Below are 20,594 nucleotides of genomic sequence, written 5' to 3'. Positions count from 1 at the left end.
GACTGTTTAAATTGAAAAATCAATGGTCGCACCTACGGCGCTGAAATAGACTGTTAATGAACAAGAACGTTACTGAATCTGTAAGTGAAATGAAACAAGCAAAGACGAACTCAATCAAAAGTTTCTTGTTTTGTTTCTTGAATAAGCGCGGAGAGACGCACTGAGAAAACTAAATTAATTTGTTATTTCAAATGCACAACAGCACCGCTATATAAAGCGACTTCCCGTTAAAATGAGCACTGAGGCGGTGATCATTTCTGGTGTAGAGTCCTGGGCCAGTGGTAAAAATTCCATATTCCTATGGCAGGGGTAAGTTGGTAAATAAGAAAAACAGTGTTGACTTCCCAACCTATTTTATCAACCCCGGAGGGATGATGAGCTGAGCCAACCCCCAACCAGGAGTTGAACTCCCAACCCTCCGATTGCGAGCCGCTCACTCTAACGCCGAGCTGCCTGATCGTCAATGCGATGTAACTCAACTGTTAGAAATCATACTGCGACTGAAACTAGCCTGAAATGATAGCTGAAAACAGATAAAAAAGAGAAGAAACTGCTTTGGCAGTGGCGTTACATGCACTTGGCAGAAGGATCACTACCCAAACTCTCCCGCACCTCCGATTAGCGTGATTGGCTACGTACGGTGCGAAAGAAGTTCAACATACTGTACATACATCACCCGACTACAGCAAATAAAATAACCTATAAAGGGACTACATGGGCCTGGGTGCTCAAGTGCAGATTATAATTAAAACAGCATACATCATTAGCACTGCCTTATAATTCTATCTGTTTCTGTTTATGGTAGTGCTCATGATGCTCATGGAAAGCATGAATTTTTGATTTAAAGCTTTCATGACTGCAGTAATTCATATTCTTAGCTCTTTCGGTAAAGTCACGTTATATATATTTTATTATTTTATTGTTTCCCTTCAACGTGACTTTACCAAAAGAGCTAAGAATATGAAAGCATTAATGTTTTGTGTGAATGATGAAAGTCGTGAGAGTTTTATTTTAATATTATCTACACCCTTCAGTGTGGCCGGCATTCATTCCGTTTCGTCCTGATTATATGAAAGCAAACCACTTAAGATATTTCGACAAAGCAGAGCGAGTGGATTCTATCCGATGTAAGCCCAGCTGGGAGCGTCCCCACGACCCCAGCCCCAAAATTCATTTTCAAAACTAGGCACACGGCCACGCGCTCATTCTCATGCACACGGCAGGCACTGCCAATCACACTTTACCCGCGACGGGCAAAATTGTCAGTTTCCCTAAATTCAATCTCGTGAGTCGCTCGTTCAGCTCGCGCGCTGCAGGGTAACAGCAATTAATTAAATAGAATTGCTGTTTTTGGAGCGGCTTTAAAAACGTGGGGTGTATTGCCCCAAATTTACACTAATTTTTCTCACTGGCATCATGTAATGAGATGAAAAATCAATTTGGAAATTTCACTGAGCAGTGTGCCCCGTGTAGGGGAAGATTTGTTTTTTTTTATTTACAGGATTTCTCTTTAAAATATCTTCAAGTGGCCTTTTTTAATCCGTTACAGACTATCGGTCACACAGAACTTGCTACGTGCGGACATTCAATCCGACAATTAACATTCTCGCCGCTGGAATGTAGCCAAATTAAGTGAAAAACAATCATTCGTGACCGGGCCGAGACCAACACTACACTTGCGAATCCACTTTAATCATCGGTGGCTACCCGGATTCCAACCCAGGCTCCGAGAGGTGCCCGCTCAGCGCTCTGACCTCTGATCCACAGGACGGTTCATGTCCGGGACCGACTTCTAGGGCCAAGCGCCAGTCTCAGGTGCCCAGCGAGGGCTGCTGTGAAGCCGCTGATGAATGGCGGGGGTGATGAATGTGCGAGCGTGGTGATACCGGGGAGGCACACGGCCTCGCCGGCCGGGCACGTTTCACGAAGCCCGCTGGAGACTTGACAGCTCGTGCATTGTCTCTCTCTCTCTCTTTTGTTTCTGTCATGCAAATGTTATATCTATCCCAACATTTAATCAACGGATCGCGGCCAGCTGATTATTTTCCTTAACGCTGCGAACTCCACAATGTCAGCGGCATTGTTAATTAAGCGCTGGTAAATGAACGGGCAAATTTAACGTTTGAATGATGAGTGAGGGATTTTATAGATGTGCGAGGATGTTATGCCTGTTAAGCAAAGGTTGAGATAGAATTAACTGTCTCGCAACAAAACCTGTTCGCATGCTTGTGCTTAAATGTCTCCTGCGAGCGAAATCTACGTGAGGTCGTGTGTCTTCCCGCCGGCTCAATAACCAGCATGGCACTGACTGTTTCAGGTGAATTTGCAGCACCTGGAGGTGCATATTAATTAATTAAACGGCCAACAAATCGACACTTCCATGTTAATTAATGCAAGTTTACAGTTGCAGGTTGTCATGAAGATACACGGCATTGATCGTCGTCACCTTTTAATAATGGCGTGGAGCCAAGACAAAGGAGGGTTTGCACGTAAATTAAAAATTTAACTAATTTAAAATTGCAAACTAATTTCTCGGAACTGCTGTTTGTGTTTAGGTTGTTGTCCTTCACTCCTGCACCTCCGATAAGCGCGGTTGGCAACGTACGGTGCGAAAAAACCTCAACATACATATGTCAGGACAAAAACAATAAGACCCCTTGCCTGACGGGGTACGTGCTTAAATGGACAGTCAGGAAGTATGTTCCGGGGCCTCTGAATGGTGCAGGGAGACCAGAGAATTAAAACTGATTTGAAGAGAAATTCAAAGATAAAAGGCGGGAAAACGAAGGTGGACTGTCGGGGTAACGGTTGGGAACCGTTAGGGAAGGAGGATGAGGATTGGCTGAGGGAAATGGGGTGAGCGAACCTTCGAGAAAGGGGGGTTCGAGGAATATAAAAGGGGAGAGCACCGGGGCAAGAGACGGCTTGGAGAGAAGGCGAAATTCGAGCATCAAGAACCGAAGCCTGGGCCTAAAAATAGTGTTGCGTCCAAAATAAAGGCACGTAGTAAGGCAAGAAAGTGCATCGGCATCACTAGACATACATACTGAAAGAAGAGCAATAAGCGTTTAGAATATTTGGCTGCTAGAAATTTTCCACGTGATAAGCCATTTCGTCGAGCTATCATTTGTGGCCAGGTCGCTTCTGAAAAAGAGCTACATAGCTCAGTGGTCCTAACCTGGAAAAATACTATACATATATAAAGTTTTGATTTAAAGCTTTCGTGACTGCAGTGATTCATACTCTTGCTTCTTTCGGTAAAGTCACGTTGCAGCAGGGATTCATCTTCTTGGTTTTTACTGGTAGGAACGAAGTTGTAAACTGAGTGTACCAGCCTGCAATAGATTAATGTGTTCGTCCGTCCGTCCGTCCGTCCCCTTTCAATACTTTAACGAAGTTAAATCTCGTGCTGTTGGGGTGTAAAAATAAAATTGCACAAAATTCCAATGTTCCTACCAGCCCACCCTGCAGGGACCTGTTTTGGTAAAGTCACGTAGAATGGAAACAAAGTAATACTTCCATTCTACGTGACTGTACCGAAAGAACCAAGAAGATATATACTTTATTATTTTATTGTTTCCCTTCAACGTGACTTTGCCGAAAGAACCAAGAATATATATAGTTTTTCATACTTTAACGTGGGGCAGCACGCTGCCTCACAGCTCTCACGACGGCGTGCAACAGGGGGGCCGGTGCAGTAGGTGGTAACATTCCCTGCCGCGTGCTAGGCGGCTTGTCACACAGACCCATGGAAGCCATGCACGAGTTCGGAAAGATGCTCAGTGCATACAAGCCATTCCCTTCTTCTCTGCTGTTTGTATGTAATGTTTTAAAAGGAACTTTATATAAGGAAGATTAATGTATAAATGTGGTCCGGTTTTGAAGAGGTGACCGGTTGGGGCTCGGGGGTCAGAGACACTGGAGCCAGGACCGCTGAGATCCTGGGTTCAAATCCTGGCAGCCGCCTGTGATTAAACCGGCTGCTCAAGTGCAGTGAGTTGATGGTCTCAACCCGTTCACCAGAAGAGACCCGGATTAGTACCCTGTTTCATGACGAGTACGAGATCGCAAGAGGGATAACATTGCGAATTAAATAACTGAAAAACATTAGGTATGGTTCAAAGAGAAAAAATGCACATTATCGGGTCAGTGAGTCCCAGTGGAAGTACAAAAAAAAACGATTGGAAGAGAGAAGTTTGTCTGCAGGCAGCAGCTGACCAAGACGCACGATAAAACCGGCCTCACCTGGGACCTCCTGGCCTCCGTCACAATTCTCCCGAGGTCTTCCACGTCGACGAGGTCAGCAGCGTCCGCGGTCCCCCCTTCCTCCTCGCTCGTTGTCTCAAACTCCTCGGAGGCCTGGAAGGGCCGCGGCGAGGCGCTCACAAAACCACATTCCCTCGACATCCGCCTCCCCTTAGCCAAGGCGACATTGCCACTCTCTTACAATTTGCGCCTTTTATCCCTGATCTTATCCCAGCTGCGTGCTCGAGTGCACACTGTGCGGCAAAGAAACCTCCACTTGGTGCGCCTCATTTCACGCAAGGGAATGGCCCCAAAAGACCCCAATGTTTTGACGTGTAGGAGTGACGCTGGCAGGCAGTGGCCTGCTTCTACGAATGATTCCGCTGAGTCTTTGGCATCCACTTTAAAGCAAAGCACTTTGGAAATTCCTCACGGGTGGCAGCGGCAGGTCAACTGTCATGCAAAGCTACTCCTGTGGCAAGACAAAGAGAGAGTAAGAAAATCTTTGATGTATCAATTAAAAGTTGGTTACTGCGCTGACGACACGTACCACCTTCTTTCACATCCTACATGTCGCTGCGTACCAACACTGGGTGACAGCGAAGATGTCCCTGAGTTTTGGTAGACACCATCTGTGTCGCTGAACCCAACCTCGCTGCCCACTACCACATCCTGCCTTGGAAGTGTTCTCATTTGGATTGGTTCTATCTTCCTCCAGCTACCAAACAGAAGCACTCCTCATTGCCAAAATGTCCACTCTCGGCAAAAAACTGCAGGTTGAGCATGCACCTCCTAAACTGACATTACACTGGAAAAGTGTGTGAAACATTGTGATTGTCACTGATCCTAAGCTCTTGTCCTCTTCCCACAAACTCAACTCTGCAGGACTTCATACCACCATCTGCACAACACCTCCCAGATTCCCCATTTGCCGGTAAATTTCAAATTTGCACTCAAGTTCCTGAATGGACTCGCCCCTGCCTACCTATGCCAACTCTTACCCAGGAAAGTGCCACTCGAGGGTCAAGACTCATTTCGGAGGGTCCTGCATTGCCAACTTTGGCCATTCCCATGAATGAAGTACTCGGGGAAGAACACACACACCTACAAAGGGGGAGGTGCTCAGCACTGCCATTTGCCGGCAGCCCCGCAACCTCACACCCATAACGCATGGCAAGCACTGATGGTCACCCATCCCTAACCGGGTTCAACCCCGCCTAAGCCTACACCCGCCACGCCACGGGCGGCGTGGCGAGTGTAGACAAGCCAGCGGGCTGAGCGGGACGGGTAGTCCAACCAGAAAAAAAAAAAAAACGTCCCACCTCGTCGCGACAGGACCCCTCGCTGTCCGAGCGCTGACGCTGCTGACCGCCGACCCCAGCCCCCGCGGCGGTGCCCGGATCTGCCAGGGCCCGCAGGCGGCACACGAGGTGGCCCTTCCACGCCTCGAAGTCGGCGTCGGCGCTGCCGTGCCGGCTAAGCACCACGTTGAAGTCGCCGTCGCCACGAGGCAGCACGCGCCGAGCCCCCAGCTGCCACAGCCACTTGTCCACGTTCTTGCCGACCTGCGGGGGCCGTGCGCCGGATTCGGTGAGCGACGTCGAGAAGGGAAACCCACGGGGGGCGATTGCTCGGTAGCCTCGAGATACCGGAGACGCGAGAGCTACGGCGTGGAAGGCTTCTCGCGATCCACCATCCGGACAGGGACTCAACAATCTGACGAGTACTAAAACAGTGCCAATAAGGAAACCACTGATGAACGAAAGTGAACGGATCTGTGTTGAGCGCCCGTTATCAGACACAGCAAACGCGCCGACGACATATCTCCATAAATGATGACTATATGGACGTCGATATAAATAAATGTATCATAAATAACCTTATTTACCAGACATCTAACAAGTGGCATTCTCCCAAAGCGATTTGGTAAACTGTCATTATTCGGGGTCACGATTCATGAATCCATACTCTTTGGTTCTATTCAGTAAAGTCACGTAGGTAAAAAATAAAACAACAAAAATCACGACGTTTTGGCCACAACACAAGTGGCCTTCATCAGGTGAAGGGACCAGACTGTCTAGAGGACAGCGCTGGAGTGAACACAGCCAAGCTCAGACCGTGACCTTTAAGCTGTGTGAGTGGAAACAGAGCGCCTTGACAAAGGAATTAGCATGAAAAAATAGCATTTAATTGGCGGACTTAGCATGATGAACGGTGTAGAGGGGATGAACATGTGCAGGTTGGCGAGGGGGGGAGGGGAGGGGGGAGTTTACATATTGATGGTGTGAAAAGGGAATTTAAGCAGCTGCGAAAGTTTGGGATACCACTACTTGAAAAAATATACTGTACCATTGAAAATTAGTTTAATGTTTGGTTTGATTCAGAACATCTTTCCAATGTATATACTTAGCTCTTTCGGTAAAGTCACGTTGAAGGGAAACAATAAAATAATAAAATATATATAAAACAATTTAAAAATTCTCACGACGTTTCGACCATAACACAAACGGTCGAAACGTCGTGAGAAATGTTTTTATTGTTTTATATATATTTTATTATTTTATTGTTTCCCTTCAACGTGACTTTACCGAAAGAGCTAAGAATATGAATTACTGCAGTCACAAAAGCTTTAAATCAAAATCTTTCCAATGGTTGCTTAATTTGCAGTCACGAAAGCTTTAAATCTAGGATTCATGAATCCATCCTTTGTTGTGTGATTTGTATAGTTATTGTTTTGCGTTGTCTCCGATGTCCAGTCTTGTCCGCTTCAGTAACCTGCACGTAACGTCGCAAACAATTTGCATGAAACGCAAAATAATCGCGATCCTCACACGCACAATTACACGCATGCAGTTGCTGAATCGATACGCCGCTACATGCCCAGGGGTCAGTCCCGCAAGCGGGACAATCTCGCGGAGCCTCAAGGCCTTGTGTCAGGGGCCATGCTGCTGCTTTGCGACATTTGCAACCGGAGCTCAGAAATCCTCCTACGACGTCCTAGTCAAACGGTTAATGTTTTACATTGAGACTAAGCGTTCAAGTTACTCTTTGAAAGATTCCATCGGCTACATGGCGAAATCATAAATTCATATTTCGGCAGCAAGAGAGGCTGGCAATGATGAAAAATGTTGGGGGGGGGGGGGGGGGGATGGTGGGCAAAGAAGTTGTGGAGAAATATATAATAGAAAAAAACATTGCAAGAAGTGAAATCCTCTAGCGCACAATCACACAAATGTGCCCGCTTTATGTGATTGGGGAGTAGATTGAAGAAAGGAAAGCCCTACTCGGCACATGGGTAAACAGACTTCAATAGTAATTAAAAACTCCAACACATTCATCAACAAAACTGTGGCCTTATAAGTAAACAAAAAACATCTACGGGGCAACGATTCAGGCAGTGGCCCCTTCTTTGTTGGTGCGTAAAAAAATTTGCTATGAATGAAGTAGCGTTACTAATTGACGTGATAAGTTTTTGCTAATCAAGCTTGTGCAGCAACTGCCAAACACAGCATCGCCAAATAATTTGCTGGACATCAATTGGCTGATTAGCTTTGATTAAACTCAATCCGTTGGCTCTTGCAGTTTCACTTAACCAGATATGTGCTGCAGAGACAGAGCGCATTAATTTACCGGTCCATACAGAGGCAACAGGCAACGTCGTCTTTGTTCCAAATGTCCACATCAGCCCACAGTAAACGACCGTGTTTTGATCTCGCCACAGCATGCACTTTTACAAGCGGCAGATAACATTTAATGACCCCCGAAACATATTTAAAGAGCACAGGGCCATGTTTACACAGGGGGTCTCAGCCACACGAACCACCTGGGCTACATTAGTAAAACAGCCCGAGTCTAAGCAGCACCTCCTTGCAGACAGCTTGTGTTGCAGCATGATAGATGCCATAATTAGAAAAAATGATAGAACGCCCAATAAGCTTTCCGTGTAAATGTAAATTAAACCTCTTGGCCGTGCGGGAGACATGCGGAGCATAAAGATGCGAGGGCCAGTACTTTGTGTCCGGTTCTCTGGCATTCGTGTTTCGTGTCAACGGCGACAGGAAACGGGCGAATTATTTTTCGGAGAGACAAGAGGGGGAGCCAGCTCTCTGCCGTGCAGTATGAATTTTTTCAAGGCAGCTCCAGTGTACAAACGAACCTGACCCATGAGGTAAGCGGAAGTGCATCAATGGGCAGTCAGGAGATCTCACCTTGAAAATATTATCAGCGGTTGTGAACAGGAGGAGTACACGAGTGGTCACGAGCGGTGCTGTGTTGGAGAAGGGGGGGGAGCAGCAGTGGCGGTGCAGCAGTGTTCACCGTGTTGTAGTGCTCCTGGTAGACGGAGTCTCCGAGGCCGAACACGGCGTAGCGGACTCCCCGCAGGTGCGTCTTGCCGTAGCGGAAGTCGCTCGCCGCCTCCTCGAGCCACTTGCAGAACCAGGCGGCGGGTTCGGGGGGCGCCCCCCCACTGTACGTCGACACCACGAACACGCACACGGCACCGCCAGCGGCCTGCACACACGAGCGGGGGGCACGCACCACCCCTCAACCATCTCCCCTTCCTCCGCCAATCACACTTACACATCCGCAGTCGCGCTGAATGGCATCTAAATCGGTTCGGTAGCGTGGCCTTGTACGCACCGTGGGCAGCCAACCATGCGAATCGTCGGAGGTAAGGGAGAGGGCGGATTACAACGCAGTCAAATGTTACGTACATTTTAAACAAATCTTAGAAACTGAATAGAATGGGCTAGCACACAATCTGCCTATCACTATAATGCATTCCGCTCTACCTTGCACCAACATTGTTTTACTTCATTATAGAAATTAAAAGTGGGGGCTGAGCTCTTAGTGGGGGGTGGGGGGGGGAGATTCAAATGAAATAGCTATTTTACTGATTAAAATAGTGCTTTGCAGAAAGTATTTTTGTCAGGGTTGGAATTGAACCCACGACCTCCTGCATACCAGGCGAGGGAGATAACATATCGCCACAGAGAGGTAAACTAGGCCCAAGCCAAATTAGCCAGCTAGGTTGTCATCTGTCACACAGTGCTGGTATTGACGTGCTGTGAAGGACGTACAGCAAATGTCACAGAAGTGGACACTGCGGTGGCGAGAGTGGGCGCTGTGGTGCCAAGATAATAACGACCTCGCCTGGTATACAGCAGGTTGTGGGTTCGATCCCGAACCTGATGCCTGTATATTTGGAGCTTGCATGTTCTCCCCGTGGTCGCATTGATTTTTATCCGGGACCGCCGGTTTTTCCCTCCACATTTAGAATCATAATGCGTTTAAAGTATTTGGCTGCTTTCAATTTTGACGTGATAAGCTACTTGGTTGCGCTATGATTTGTGATAGCCAGATCGCTTCTGACAAAAATCTATATAGCTCAGTGGGCCTTACCTGTTTAAAAAAGTAGTAGTTTAAGAAGTAGTAAATAATGTTATCATCGATATGACTTGGGAAATGCAGACGTCGCCAAGTTTGGGCTGCCTTATCCCAAGCACTATTGTTTTTTTGTAAAGTCCAACATTCCAACAAACTTAACTCAAACACGAGTAAGATTATTCATTATTAAGTGATGACTAATCAGGCAATTAAAACTGCATTATTAACGATGCAAAGAAGCACTTTATCTCAATGTGTTGTTAATTATTCATAAACACATTACTAATTATTAATCCCAATTAAAAGTCCAGGAAAAATGTCAAAAAAACATTAACAACGTAATAAAGGAATAAAAAATGTCATGTTCCATCTACCAGTCTATATTGTACAAGCAGAAAGTTTCGAGTGTGGCTTTGAGTGACATTTGCTCCTTATCGTCCACTCCCATCTCATCAAGTCGTTATTACTTAAAAGGCAGCCATGCACACTGCTAAAGGACGTTTCTCCAGCTAATCCTTATCTATATGGATACATCAGTACATTATCCATAGGGATACATTCGTTTGGCTCTTTTAAGAATTTCCTGAGATTCAAATGACAATGACACTCCTCTTATCCATTGTGATGTGACGAGAGTGTTTAGTCAGTGCAGCTCACTCTGGAAAATAGCTACCTCTTCAAGGTCACTCCTAACCCTTTTCCGTTCTGAGACGAATGTGCAAGCAGTTGGTGTTAATTCTATTTGGAGAGGCATAGCGCCATTGTTTTTAAAGACATAGCATAGCATTCACCGCAGAAAACTGTAGCGACACGACCGCACACTCTATGACATCTGGTGCCAAACTGTGCCACACACCCTCCCGCATAACCTTGTGGGAGCATTCGTTATGTTTTCCGACCTAAAGACCTGAAGACGTACCAATAATGTTGTTTTTTATTTTTTCATCAGTACAGGTTAAATGTGGATAGAAGGATGACTTCAGTGCTTCCAGATCACCGCAGATAAGTACTACTTCTGGGTTACTATTTAAACTATTTTTTTACTTAACTAGATAAGGCCTACTGAGCTATATAGTTCTTTTTCAAAAGCAACAAGGCCACAATTAGCTCAACGAAGTAGCTTACCGCGTGGAAATCTATAGCAGCCAAGAGGAAATGATTGTGTGGAAAGTGCTGCACTCCCCATTGTGTGGGCCAGAGGGTCACGTGAAGGGATCTCAAGAGATAAGTCTGCGATACACACTTCTGCGGGCCGTGGTCTAACACAGAAAGTCACCCTGCTCTGCAAGAGTTCCAGATCGACCGTTCGTCTCATGATGGCAATAAAGCAATCAGGACAACACTTCGGGGGGGGAGGGAGGTAATGTCTTGAGTTTTTTTAAAATTATTTTGCTGCTATACATGTCAAAATGATAAGCAACTTTGTTGCGCTGTCATTTGTGGCCAGTTCGCTTTTGAAAAATAAGTTAATACCTCAGTGGGCTTTGCCTGGTAGAATGGGGATGGTTTAGTTTTATTTGCATGTGTTGGGGTGATTTTGTTTACCTTTCTTGAAATTTAGCAGAACTCTGTTTTTGTATTGTTTGTTGTCTTAACGTTCATAACCGCCCCCTACCGGACACCTGTGAAAAAGAGCTTCATAGCTCATCGGATTCGTCCTGTATAAATCAATATTCTTACTCTGAGTTATGAAATATATTAATTCTGACTCGGAGATGCGGATAATATGGAGGGCGGATATATTGGGAGCGATGTTGGGGCACCTCCTCCAACAGGCTGTCCTCGGGGTCAAAGCTCCGCAGGTCGCTGACGGAACTCGTAAATCCCAGGCAGCCGAGCTCCTCAGCCAACAGCTTGGCGAGCCTCTGAGTGCGCAGACAAGAGGGCACGGGGGGGGAGCAGAGACAAAAGGGCTTGGCCACACCGCCTTAAACCACAGGGCCGTCAAGCCGCAAGTCATTACACCGCGCACTCATCAAACGGCACAGTTGCTAAACCACATCGCGATTGAACGACACCGTCATTAAGGGGCACAGCTATTAAACAACAGCGATTAAACCACAGGCATTATAACCACACTCATTAAGTCAACCCACATAACAGCCTTTTCCTCACCACCATATTCACTATCCGCTTCCAAACTGTTTAAATACAATCAATGTTTAAAGCTACCTTGCAATTACCATAATAATGCTGAAAAAAAGCTCACTTGTAACGGCGGCAGCAGCAAGAGACACAGACACATATTGGCAAACAACAGACACAGATGACTTTCCCCGGCAAGCCTTGCCAGCCAGCCAGTCAACCGACTAGCCAGCCGACCGTCTAGACAAGCTGCCAGGTGGAGTGATGAGGCACCTACACGTGGCAGGCAGCCAAATAAATGGCAGCAAGAAGCACGTGCGACCCCCATCGGCACGCAGCACAATTACACTCCACATCTCCACCACACCGTCATCGCTATCCATCAACGCTTTATTATCCAATGCAATTTCGCAGACGAAAAATAACTTTATTTCACAGACAAGTGACAAACATTGGGATGGTTGGCGGTATGGGGGGGGGGGAACGCGCGAATTGAAGCATGAAGGCTATTCACGGGGAATTCTATCACAAAATACAACTCCAGCAGGCATGTCAATAAACAACTGTAAACACGACCGCGACCAGACGCGTCGCATGCGTGCTGAACCTGTCGAGAGAGGCCTTAAAGAGCTCTTGCAGCCCATCCGCTTCTGCGGGATTGTTAACCCTTCCGATTCCGTTCCGATGACGTACGCGAACATCAACGGAACGGAAAAGGAAGAAAAAAATCAAAGAAACTTTATCGGTACCGAGGCTCCCACACGGCCATGAGGGAGGGCGTGAGGCACAGTTTGGCACCAGCTATAGCAGAGTGCGGTCGTGTCTCTACAGTTCTCTACGGTGAGTACGTCTTTAAAAACAGCGGCGCTGTGCCTCTCTAAAGAAATGTTACACTAACCGCTTACGCGTTCCGAGATTCAGTGGTAAACGGGACCCACGTTGCAACATGCAGATGTCTCGCAATGGGAAAGGGTTAATTGGAGAGACACAAAGCATCTGCGTTGCACTCGCTTGTGGGACCCAGTACACCATGGATTTGGTTGTGGCTACGTTTCTCTGCTTGGATTAGTTTTGCTAACATTTTAAAAGATGCTTTAGAATTACGTTAAAGTTGACATTTCCATTTTCATTCAAATGTATTTGCATACTCCAAATGCAAACCGCACAACATCGATAGAGTGTGAGGCCAACGTGGCAGTGTGGAACGTGTCGATTGTGGAGCTGGGAAAGAGTTTAATCACAATCATGGTCACGTTATCTCGCTGAGGGAAAGTTTAACCCGGACCCATCTTTCCCAATTACATCGCTGCAAAAGCACCAAAAACTCATAGCACAGTGCTTCTTATAATTGCACCACGACTCCCACGGGTAACGTGCTGCCCAGTTTCCAGACACATCTTCACCCTCCAATCCCAGAATCCTCGGTCTGTACGCCCCGGGGCACCTGCAAAGCGTAAAACCACACGTCGCTTGCTCGGTGCACACTTTTCAAATGACGCGAATATTGACACGTGGATAATAATAATAACAATAATCAAAGACACGTGGATAATAATAATAACAATAATCAATAGGGCCGCAGTGCCGAGTCAAGGCGGAGACACGTTCGCAACGGACGAGTGCCATGTGCTAGTGGCAGCAGCGCTCAGCCATCGTCTCGCATCAACGCACCGGATCACCGCGATTCGTCAGGGTCGGCGGGTCCCGCACAAGCCTGCACCGCGCAATGGAGCGGAAGGCGCCCCCCCCACAACTAATTTATGGACGTGGGGAAAAGCAGAGCAGGATTTAGAGTTTACAGTAAAGGTAGATTTTCCATTGTTAGATCGCGTAAATATAAATGTGTCGTTTACCCACCACCACCCGACATGGCCAATTCATAAGGTTTCTCGTGTAAACAAAACACGGCAATTAGTTACTAAACGAACCGGTAGCACGCACTGCATATTCTCAGATTAACGTTTACTTTGCTGTCCTTCGCCACAGTTCCGATTGGTTCACGTGGCTACGCACGCATGCGTTCACATGGCTATGCAAACGTGGGTTCATGTGCCTACGCGCGCACGTGTCTACGCGCACTGATCTTGCTGCCTGTGACTGAAAGCTGCTCTTGTAAATGCCTGCTGCTCTGTGCTTTTATAAAAGTGCAGGCTGAGTCTATTCACAGTAAACATCGCAGACACCACTGCCAGCACAAATCACAGCTCGCGCATTGTCGCTGAAGCATTTAAAATACCAGGGGACACTCTTTGTGTCCAAATTACAGCACTGCAATATCACACTTCCCTCCTCCTGCTCTTTTTTTGTCCTTCTGATTTAACCACTCAATAGGGGACAAGTGTATTTGAAAATAAATAATAAACCCTATAAAAGTATTGGTGGTTTTATTTTTCCAAGAAAAAAAATCTAAAATGTCGAAGCATATTAAGCAAAATGTTGCTGCAGTGACACTAATCTGTCGGCAGTGGACTGAACAAAACAACCCCAATCAATAACATCATAAGGTCCAGGAATTCATTTTCCCAAATAAGAACTTGAGCCTACTTTTCACAAGGTCGACCCGGCCACGATGGCCATAGAAGTAAAAAACGGAGAGTTGATACATGCAAACAAGTTATGTAAGGTTATCATAAACCTAGGTGTATTGCACAATAAAGTAATTTAAACACATAAATCATAACTTACAATATCAAAATAAGAAAACACACCCATGAAAACACGACTTTAAGTTAAACAGTCAATGGATTGCAAACGAGTGGGCATTTTAAAAAAATAGAGACTCAATTGAGCACCGTATGTCAAACGCATTTCAGAAAGTACAAACGGAATGAGACACCAAAGGAACGGCAACACCTGTACTTCAGTGTAAGGACCCCGTCCGCAGCACTTAAAAAAAATATCATATTTCAGAGGCTCATGATATTATCCTAATAATATCAACTGTGTGTCAACCCTGACGAATTAACAACAAATGCAAACGGGCAACACTTCGCATGTATGACATACCGAAGTTGTGCGAAAGCTGACAGTGTCCCCATCCTAACAGCTGGGGCCTATGAATTAGCGAGCCTTCAGTGCCGAGCCACGGTTTAACGCCACACGGCAAAAAACAAAACACACGGGTTAGAGGCCAGGATGAAGAAGGCGAGACGTCGCATTAAATGACAAGAACAGCCAGCGGAGACGAGATGAATGAGACAAGACGCCGGAAGGAACAAGAAGGGACTGAAATAAAAACACATTTACAAAAACGGAATTCACGCACGGCGTCCCAGCGCACAAGCACAAAGATCCCCCCGCACAGTCACACAGACTGCTTCGAGTGATTGCTGTTAGCAAGTATTGTACTGTGTCTATGAAGGCCAGCATGGCACATGATGGGGTAGATTGGCAGTGCCACTACCAGCCACCGTTTTACTCCCCGGTGCTGATGTTTACAGACCATGCCGAAAACTTATTTGAAGCTGATTCGACCTAAGTAAGGGAGACCTGGGGACTGGTTCTCAGTTAGCCGTGGCCAGCAATCAAACCCGGTCTCTGTGTTCAAGAATTGACTACAGGATCACAGGTATTTGTCATGAGAAAACATGATTTATGTGTGCATGAGCAGATATGCGTTCTACAGCTTCATTGAATCAATAATACGATCGCTCGAATAGCTGAGGTCAAACAACGGGTCGTGCCATGGCTCGCGCATTCAACGCTCAAAGCGGCCTATGGCCACAACATCGCAAATGCAGCATGATTGAGTGCTTGGTAAAAAAAATATTAAACATTGTGACGAAAAAATATTTGCTCAGTACTATGCAGAAGCAGTCAAGTCGTTTACAGAATCCCCTGGCCAGCAATATCATCAGCATAGAAATTCCGCTACACTTAATATAAACATCGTCTACAATTGCTAACCAAGTGTGCCTCTGCTGTCAGCTACAGGTGCGGCGCAAATAACTGTAAACCAGAACGGTGTTTGTGTAGGGCTCTTGCCGATGACATAAAGTGACCCAGAACAATGTGTTACACAAGTCACAATCTACTGATGGGAACTCAGAAAGTAAAAAAAAAACAGTCCACCATGTGTCCGCTTTAAAGACACGCTACTGGAATGCATTGGTCCAGATGGCCAAATTGGCGGATGAACCAAAATGTTTGACGTGGTGAAACAGGCCGTTGTTTGTTAGTTGGTAAAAGCATCGGCACCTCTAAGGAGACGTCTAACCACATTACATGACCAAAGGGCTCAGAGAGAAACTACCTTCGCCAGGATAATGAGCCAACCAACACCTGATATATTATAGGTTCACATCCTTGCATTACCACTTTTGAGTAAACGTGTGTGCGTTGTTATTCACTGCCGTTCAACACGGATCCATTTATTTTCTTGAAGCAATATTTTATTTGCAGTCATTATATTGCCAACGGTTCCGTGTTTTGACAAATCGCCAGCCCACTGCCCTGTATTTGTGCTTGCCAACAGTGCCCCATGCCAAGAGCGTCAATGGATCGATATGCGTGCGCAAGCAAGCAGTAAGCAATGGACAATACCCAGAGTGGCTGTAACTAAGTTCGTGTGTCGTTATCGAGAGAAGCTTAGTTTTCAAAAAGTATATATATAACTATTCCCTTGTCACTACATTTGTACGCAGCCCTATCATTGCTGTCGTGCTAACAGCTGCACAACGCGAGCCTTTCCTATTTTCTAGAAGCAGTGATTCATTTAGAGCAATTGTTTGGAGACACCAATGGGTCCACTTCCCGCACATGTGATTAGCACGTTTGGCTGCATACGGTGCGAAAGAAGTTTAACATATGTAGATACACTTCATCCTTGTGTCACCCGGGCTCTCACCTGCTTTAGTTTAAACGAGGACACTCCCCACACCTCCTCGACGTCCATGGGAAGCGAGCTTGACGTTAGTGCGATCAACCAACCCTCGCTTCCACAGTGCTAGATTACAGGCGTGCACCACCACCGCAGCATTCGCCTTGCCTCTTCTACGACTGTATTCCAACTGTGCTATTGGTGTCATGTCACCACGAGCACGATTCGAATATTCTGAATACTCGCAAGTCAGCCCGGTGTCAAAACAAACAGCCCTGAATGTTGGCATCACAGAACTACTTCTGAAGTCACCTCAATAGACCTCTGTGCCCACACTAGGGTCGCAATCTCAAACTAAATCTGAAGTGAAGGTGTCACCTCCCAGCGCCAATCAAATCTAGGCCGTAATCGGTGGGCGCCACCAACTGCCTCGTCCGACGCACACCGAGCGTGGCAGCGAGCATGCGCCTTGACTCACCGTAACGGATTCATCAATACTTAATCTCCTCCAGAATTAGGGTGCGTTCCGAAACGCTGTCAATACGGGACCTAATTGGTGCCGCGAGTAACACTTCGTGAGCAGGCGACGGCTGCATAATTTCCATTCATCTGCCTGACTGGCTGACTGTATTCACCCCTATCCATCTGTATATCGGTGCAGCTGCCACCTGCCACAACGCACCCAGTCAATACGTGTTCTTTGAGCACGTGAGAACCCACTAGCTTTAATGCCTTTTCAAGGGACACAACCAAAGTTATGTAGTGACAGTGCCAGTGTTGCACATGAGCTGGACCATACAGTGTTCATGTCGGAGGCATCAATCTGTTGGGACAGCAGGGTACCCACTGGTGGCAGTACAGCAAATAATAATGACCTACATGTCATTATTTTTTTTTTGTTCTCCAAAATATATAGGTAGAGGTTTTTCTCCAGAATTGCCAGTTTCCTCGCACATGCAAATTCTGGACACGTAACTTGCCAAAAACATCCCCAGCAGGATTCTCTTGAAAGTCGTGGTTCAGCGAGGTTTTTGGGGAAGAAAGTTTTTTTTTTAACACTTTGCAGCTGTGAATAATTGATAAGTTTGGGTTTGGGCTATGACACCAACATGTTTACTTCACTTAGTGAAAAATATCTTTCATCTCCTCTCTTACAGCGGCCCACGCTCTTTGGTCATTTCACACACAAATAATTCTCAGCCAGCTGGGTAAATCGATGCGTCAGAGACAGGCACAATCAGCACGGGAACACGCAGTCAGTCCATCTCCGAGGAGGAGCTCAAGCTTTCAGGGACGATCAACGCGAGACACGCACAGCGTAAGCAGGAGCCACATTTCATGCCAGACGCGTTTAATCTGCGCATGCCGCTTCCACAAGGTCACGGCTTTACCCAAGCTCACCCCAATCCAGCACAGCGACGAGCTCAAGGGGAGACAGGGCTACGGACGGAGCTCCATCAAACCCTGCCCCCCCCCCCACCTCCCCTTGTGATTCTGGCCACAGCGCTGTCGGGGGGCCCCCCTGCAAGTACCTTGGCTGTGCCTGTTTGAGAGCCAAAGTAGACGTGGACAGGCCCGCTGTGGGGATCTGGACCACCCGTGGCGATGTGGCCGTTCCCCACGACGGCCACTTTCGGTGAGACGGTGGCCCCAGGCGAAGGCCCGGTGTCCTGCGGCTTCCTCTGCAGAGACAAATCGCACCTCGCTGCCTCTCAGCTGCCTCAGACCTAACAGCATCAGGCTGCTGAAAACACACTCTTTGGCTCTTTCGGTAAAGTCACGTAGACAGAAAAATAATAATAGGTCACGACGAAAACTGCTACTTCAGCAGTTTTCTTGCTGTAGTTGTCTCACCTGATGACGACTGCTTGTGTTGCGATCGCAACGTCGTGATCTATTATTTTTTCTACCTACGTGACTTTACCAAAAGGACCAAAGAGTAGTGAAAACACCTTAGTTAGATGCACTAATTGGATCTTAAGGGGGAAATATTTATAACCTGGCGATACTGTGTTTCTAATTTGAGCAACCTCAGTCACTTATTCTCTTGCAAGTAGTTCTGAGCATGCAGCCAAAGCGTACAGTCCTCGTGTGATCAAAGTTTAGTGTCAACCAACGTGCGGCTGTCTACCAAAGATAAAAGTCATATTCAGCCCTCAGTAGGGAAAAGGTTCCCACCCACAGTGTGGGCACTGAAGAGTAACGGCTGTGCGCGTGTGCGCGTGTGCGCGCGTGTGTGTGTGTGTGCGTGCCAGTGCGCACCTGTACGTGCCGCACCACGGCGCACAGCACCAGGGTGGCGAGCAGCACGGAGCAGAGGCAGAAGCGCAAGTGCCTCTCAGAGCCCAGCCACAGCGCCAGCCCGTCCCAAAGCTCACCTGCTCCTCCTGCAGCTACAAGCAACACAGGTCATCACCAAACACAACCAGCAATGTCCAGCTCGCGTCGACGTTTACAAGGAAACACCATCTGCCATGAGGATATCCGGAATCCATGGGGGATGGTGATGGGACGGGGTAGCCTTCAGCTATCAGTAGATATCTCATGGCTGATGATATCTCAAATTGTTGTAAAATGTAATCCATTTTAAGGAATTATTTGACAAATGTATTATCTTAATTATAATCAAGTAAGAATCCATTACGACCAGGAGTATCACTTTAAAGGGAAACCTGGGTTTACATATGTGCAGAAAAAGGACTACCATATCTATGGGACATTTTGCCAGTATCCAAAATGATGAAAAATTATAGGTTTTAACCTTTCTAGTAATAAAAGATGCGATAAGATGTTCAAACACCAAATAGATACCTTTTTCAAGACATCAAGTCTGCATTAACCGCACATGCTTGTGGCAAAACATGCAAATATCTCTGATAATATATGCATTGTCTTTGAACTGATTGTCTACACCAGATACTTCCCTTTTTATGGCCTTGTCTTACCAGTTTTATACAATAGAAAGACAAAAGGCAAACAGTGCAAATACAATGCAAGTATCAGAACACTTATAGATCTTTACATGCACTCTATCTGTGGTAAAGGGAGAGATGCGGCAGGAGAAGTCATTGATGGTAACTTTGACACGTGTACATTTAAATCCGAAAGTCAAACAATGGAGTGATGCCAATGGCGCAGTCACTCGCGACTGCCACCCAGTGGCTCACAGAAATATGGCGCAACACTGTACTCAATTCTATTGACAGCTCCGAGAGGGGGGGGGGGGCAATTGTGGAAATTCCACATTCTTGTGGCAGAGACGAGACGACTGAACAATAGGACAACTTCACTTCTGACCAGCCTGAGCAGGTGGACTCATTTTTAGCAGCCCAAGGAGGCAAGATCATAATGGTGATATTACTGATTCTTACGGTTCCAATGACATATAGTGATGAGTGCCTGGCAGTGGAAATTATGATGGAATGCATGTCAAAGGCTTATCTTGCCGAAATTTTTAGCAGCCTAATACTTTAAATGCATGTTTCCAAATGTGGAGGGGAAAAACCGGAGGACCCGGAGAAAAATCCACGTGAACACGGGGAGATAGATATAGACACGCAAGCTCCAAATGTACATCATGGGACCCCCCTTGTAAGTATATCAAAATATAATAATAGGTTTTACCCTTTCTGGCAATAAAACAGGTGTTAAGATGTTAAAACACCATACAGAAACCTTTTGCAAGAAATCATGTCTGCATTAACCACAGATACTTGTGGTGAAAATGCAAACAAAAAACATGCTCTGACAGTATATGCATTGTCTTTGAAATTAATTGGTCACCAAACCAGAGGCAGCTTTCTTTCGAGCCTCGTCTCAAAAGGTGTCAGACCAGAGGACACCAAAAGGCGAACAGCACAAAGACAATGCCGCTATCAGAGTAATGAGGGCTCGGGGTGAGCAGCTCCATCATGGGACCTCCTTTGCCAGTGCCAAAATGAGAATAGGTTTTCCCCTTTTTTCTCGCAACAAAACAGGTGGTGTTAAGATGTTAAAACACCAAACTGAAACCTTTTGCAAGGAATCATGTCTGCATTAACCACAAATACTTGTGGTG

General features: G+C 46.4%; 1 protein-coding gene across 4 annotated transcripts in view; it reads right to left on the bottom strand.

Moving 5' to 3' along the window:
- TYW1B (tRNA-yW synthesizing protein 1 homolog B) overlaps window positions 1-20,594 on the bottom strand; it is a 139,253-nt gene that overhangs the window by 116,895 nt on the left and 1,764 nt on the right. For 3 of the 4 annotated variants that reach the window (XM_076072642.1, XM_076072639.1, XM_076072641.1), the window contains exons 2-7: window positions 18,800-18,930; window positions 18,070-18,219; window positions 11,397-11,498; window positions 8,563-8,757; window positions 5,568-5,810; window positions 4,246-4,359 (exon numbers count right to left, since the gene is read on the bottom strand). In XM_076072642.1, coding sequence (XP_075928757.1) covers window positions 4,246-4,359; window positions 5,568-5,810; window positions 8,563-8,757; window positions 11,397-11,498; window positions 18,070-18,219; window positions 18,800-18,930 — 935 coding nt within the window. The remainder of the gene's footprint in view (window positions 1-4,245; window positions 4,360-5,567; window positions 5,811-8,562; window positions 8,758-11,396; window positions 11,499-18,069; window positions 18,220-18,799; window positions 18,931-20,594) is intronic. The other variant, XM_076072640.1, reaches the window with a different exon arrangement.

The sequence above is a fragment of the Petromyzon marinus genome, chromosome 38 (genome assembly GCF_048934315.1).
Source record: "Petromyzon marinus isolate PM22_M1 ecotype Great Lakes invasive population chromosome 38, UKy_Petmar_22M1.pri1.0, whole genome shotgun sequence".
Lineage (NCBI taxonomy): Eukaryota > Metazoa > Chordata > Hyperoartia > Petromyzontiformes > Petromyzontidae > Petromyzon > Petromyzon marinus.
Note: the sequence above shows the minus strand (reverse complement) of the source record. Positions and strands in the feature narration are given on the sequence as shown.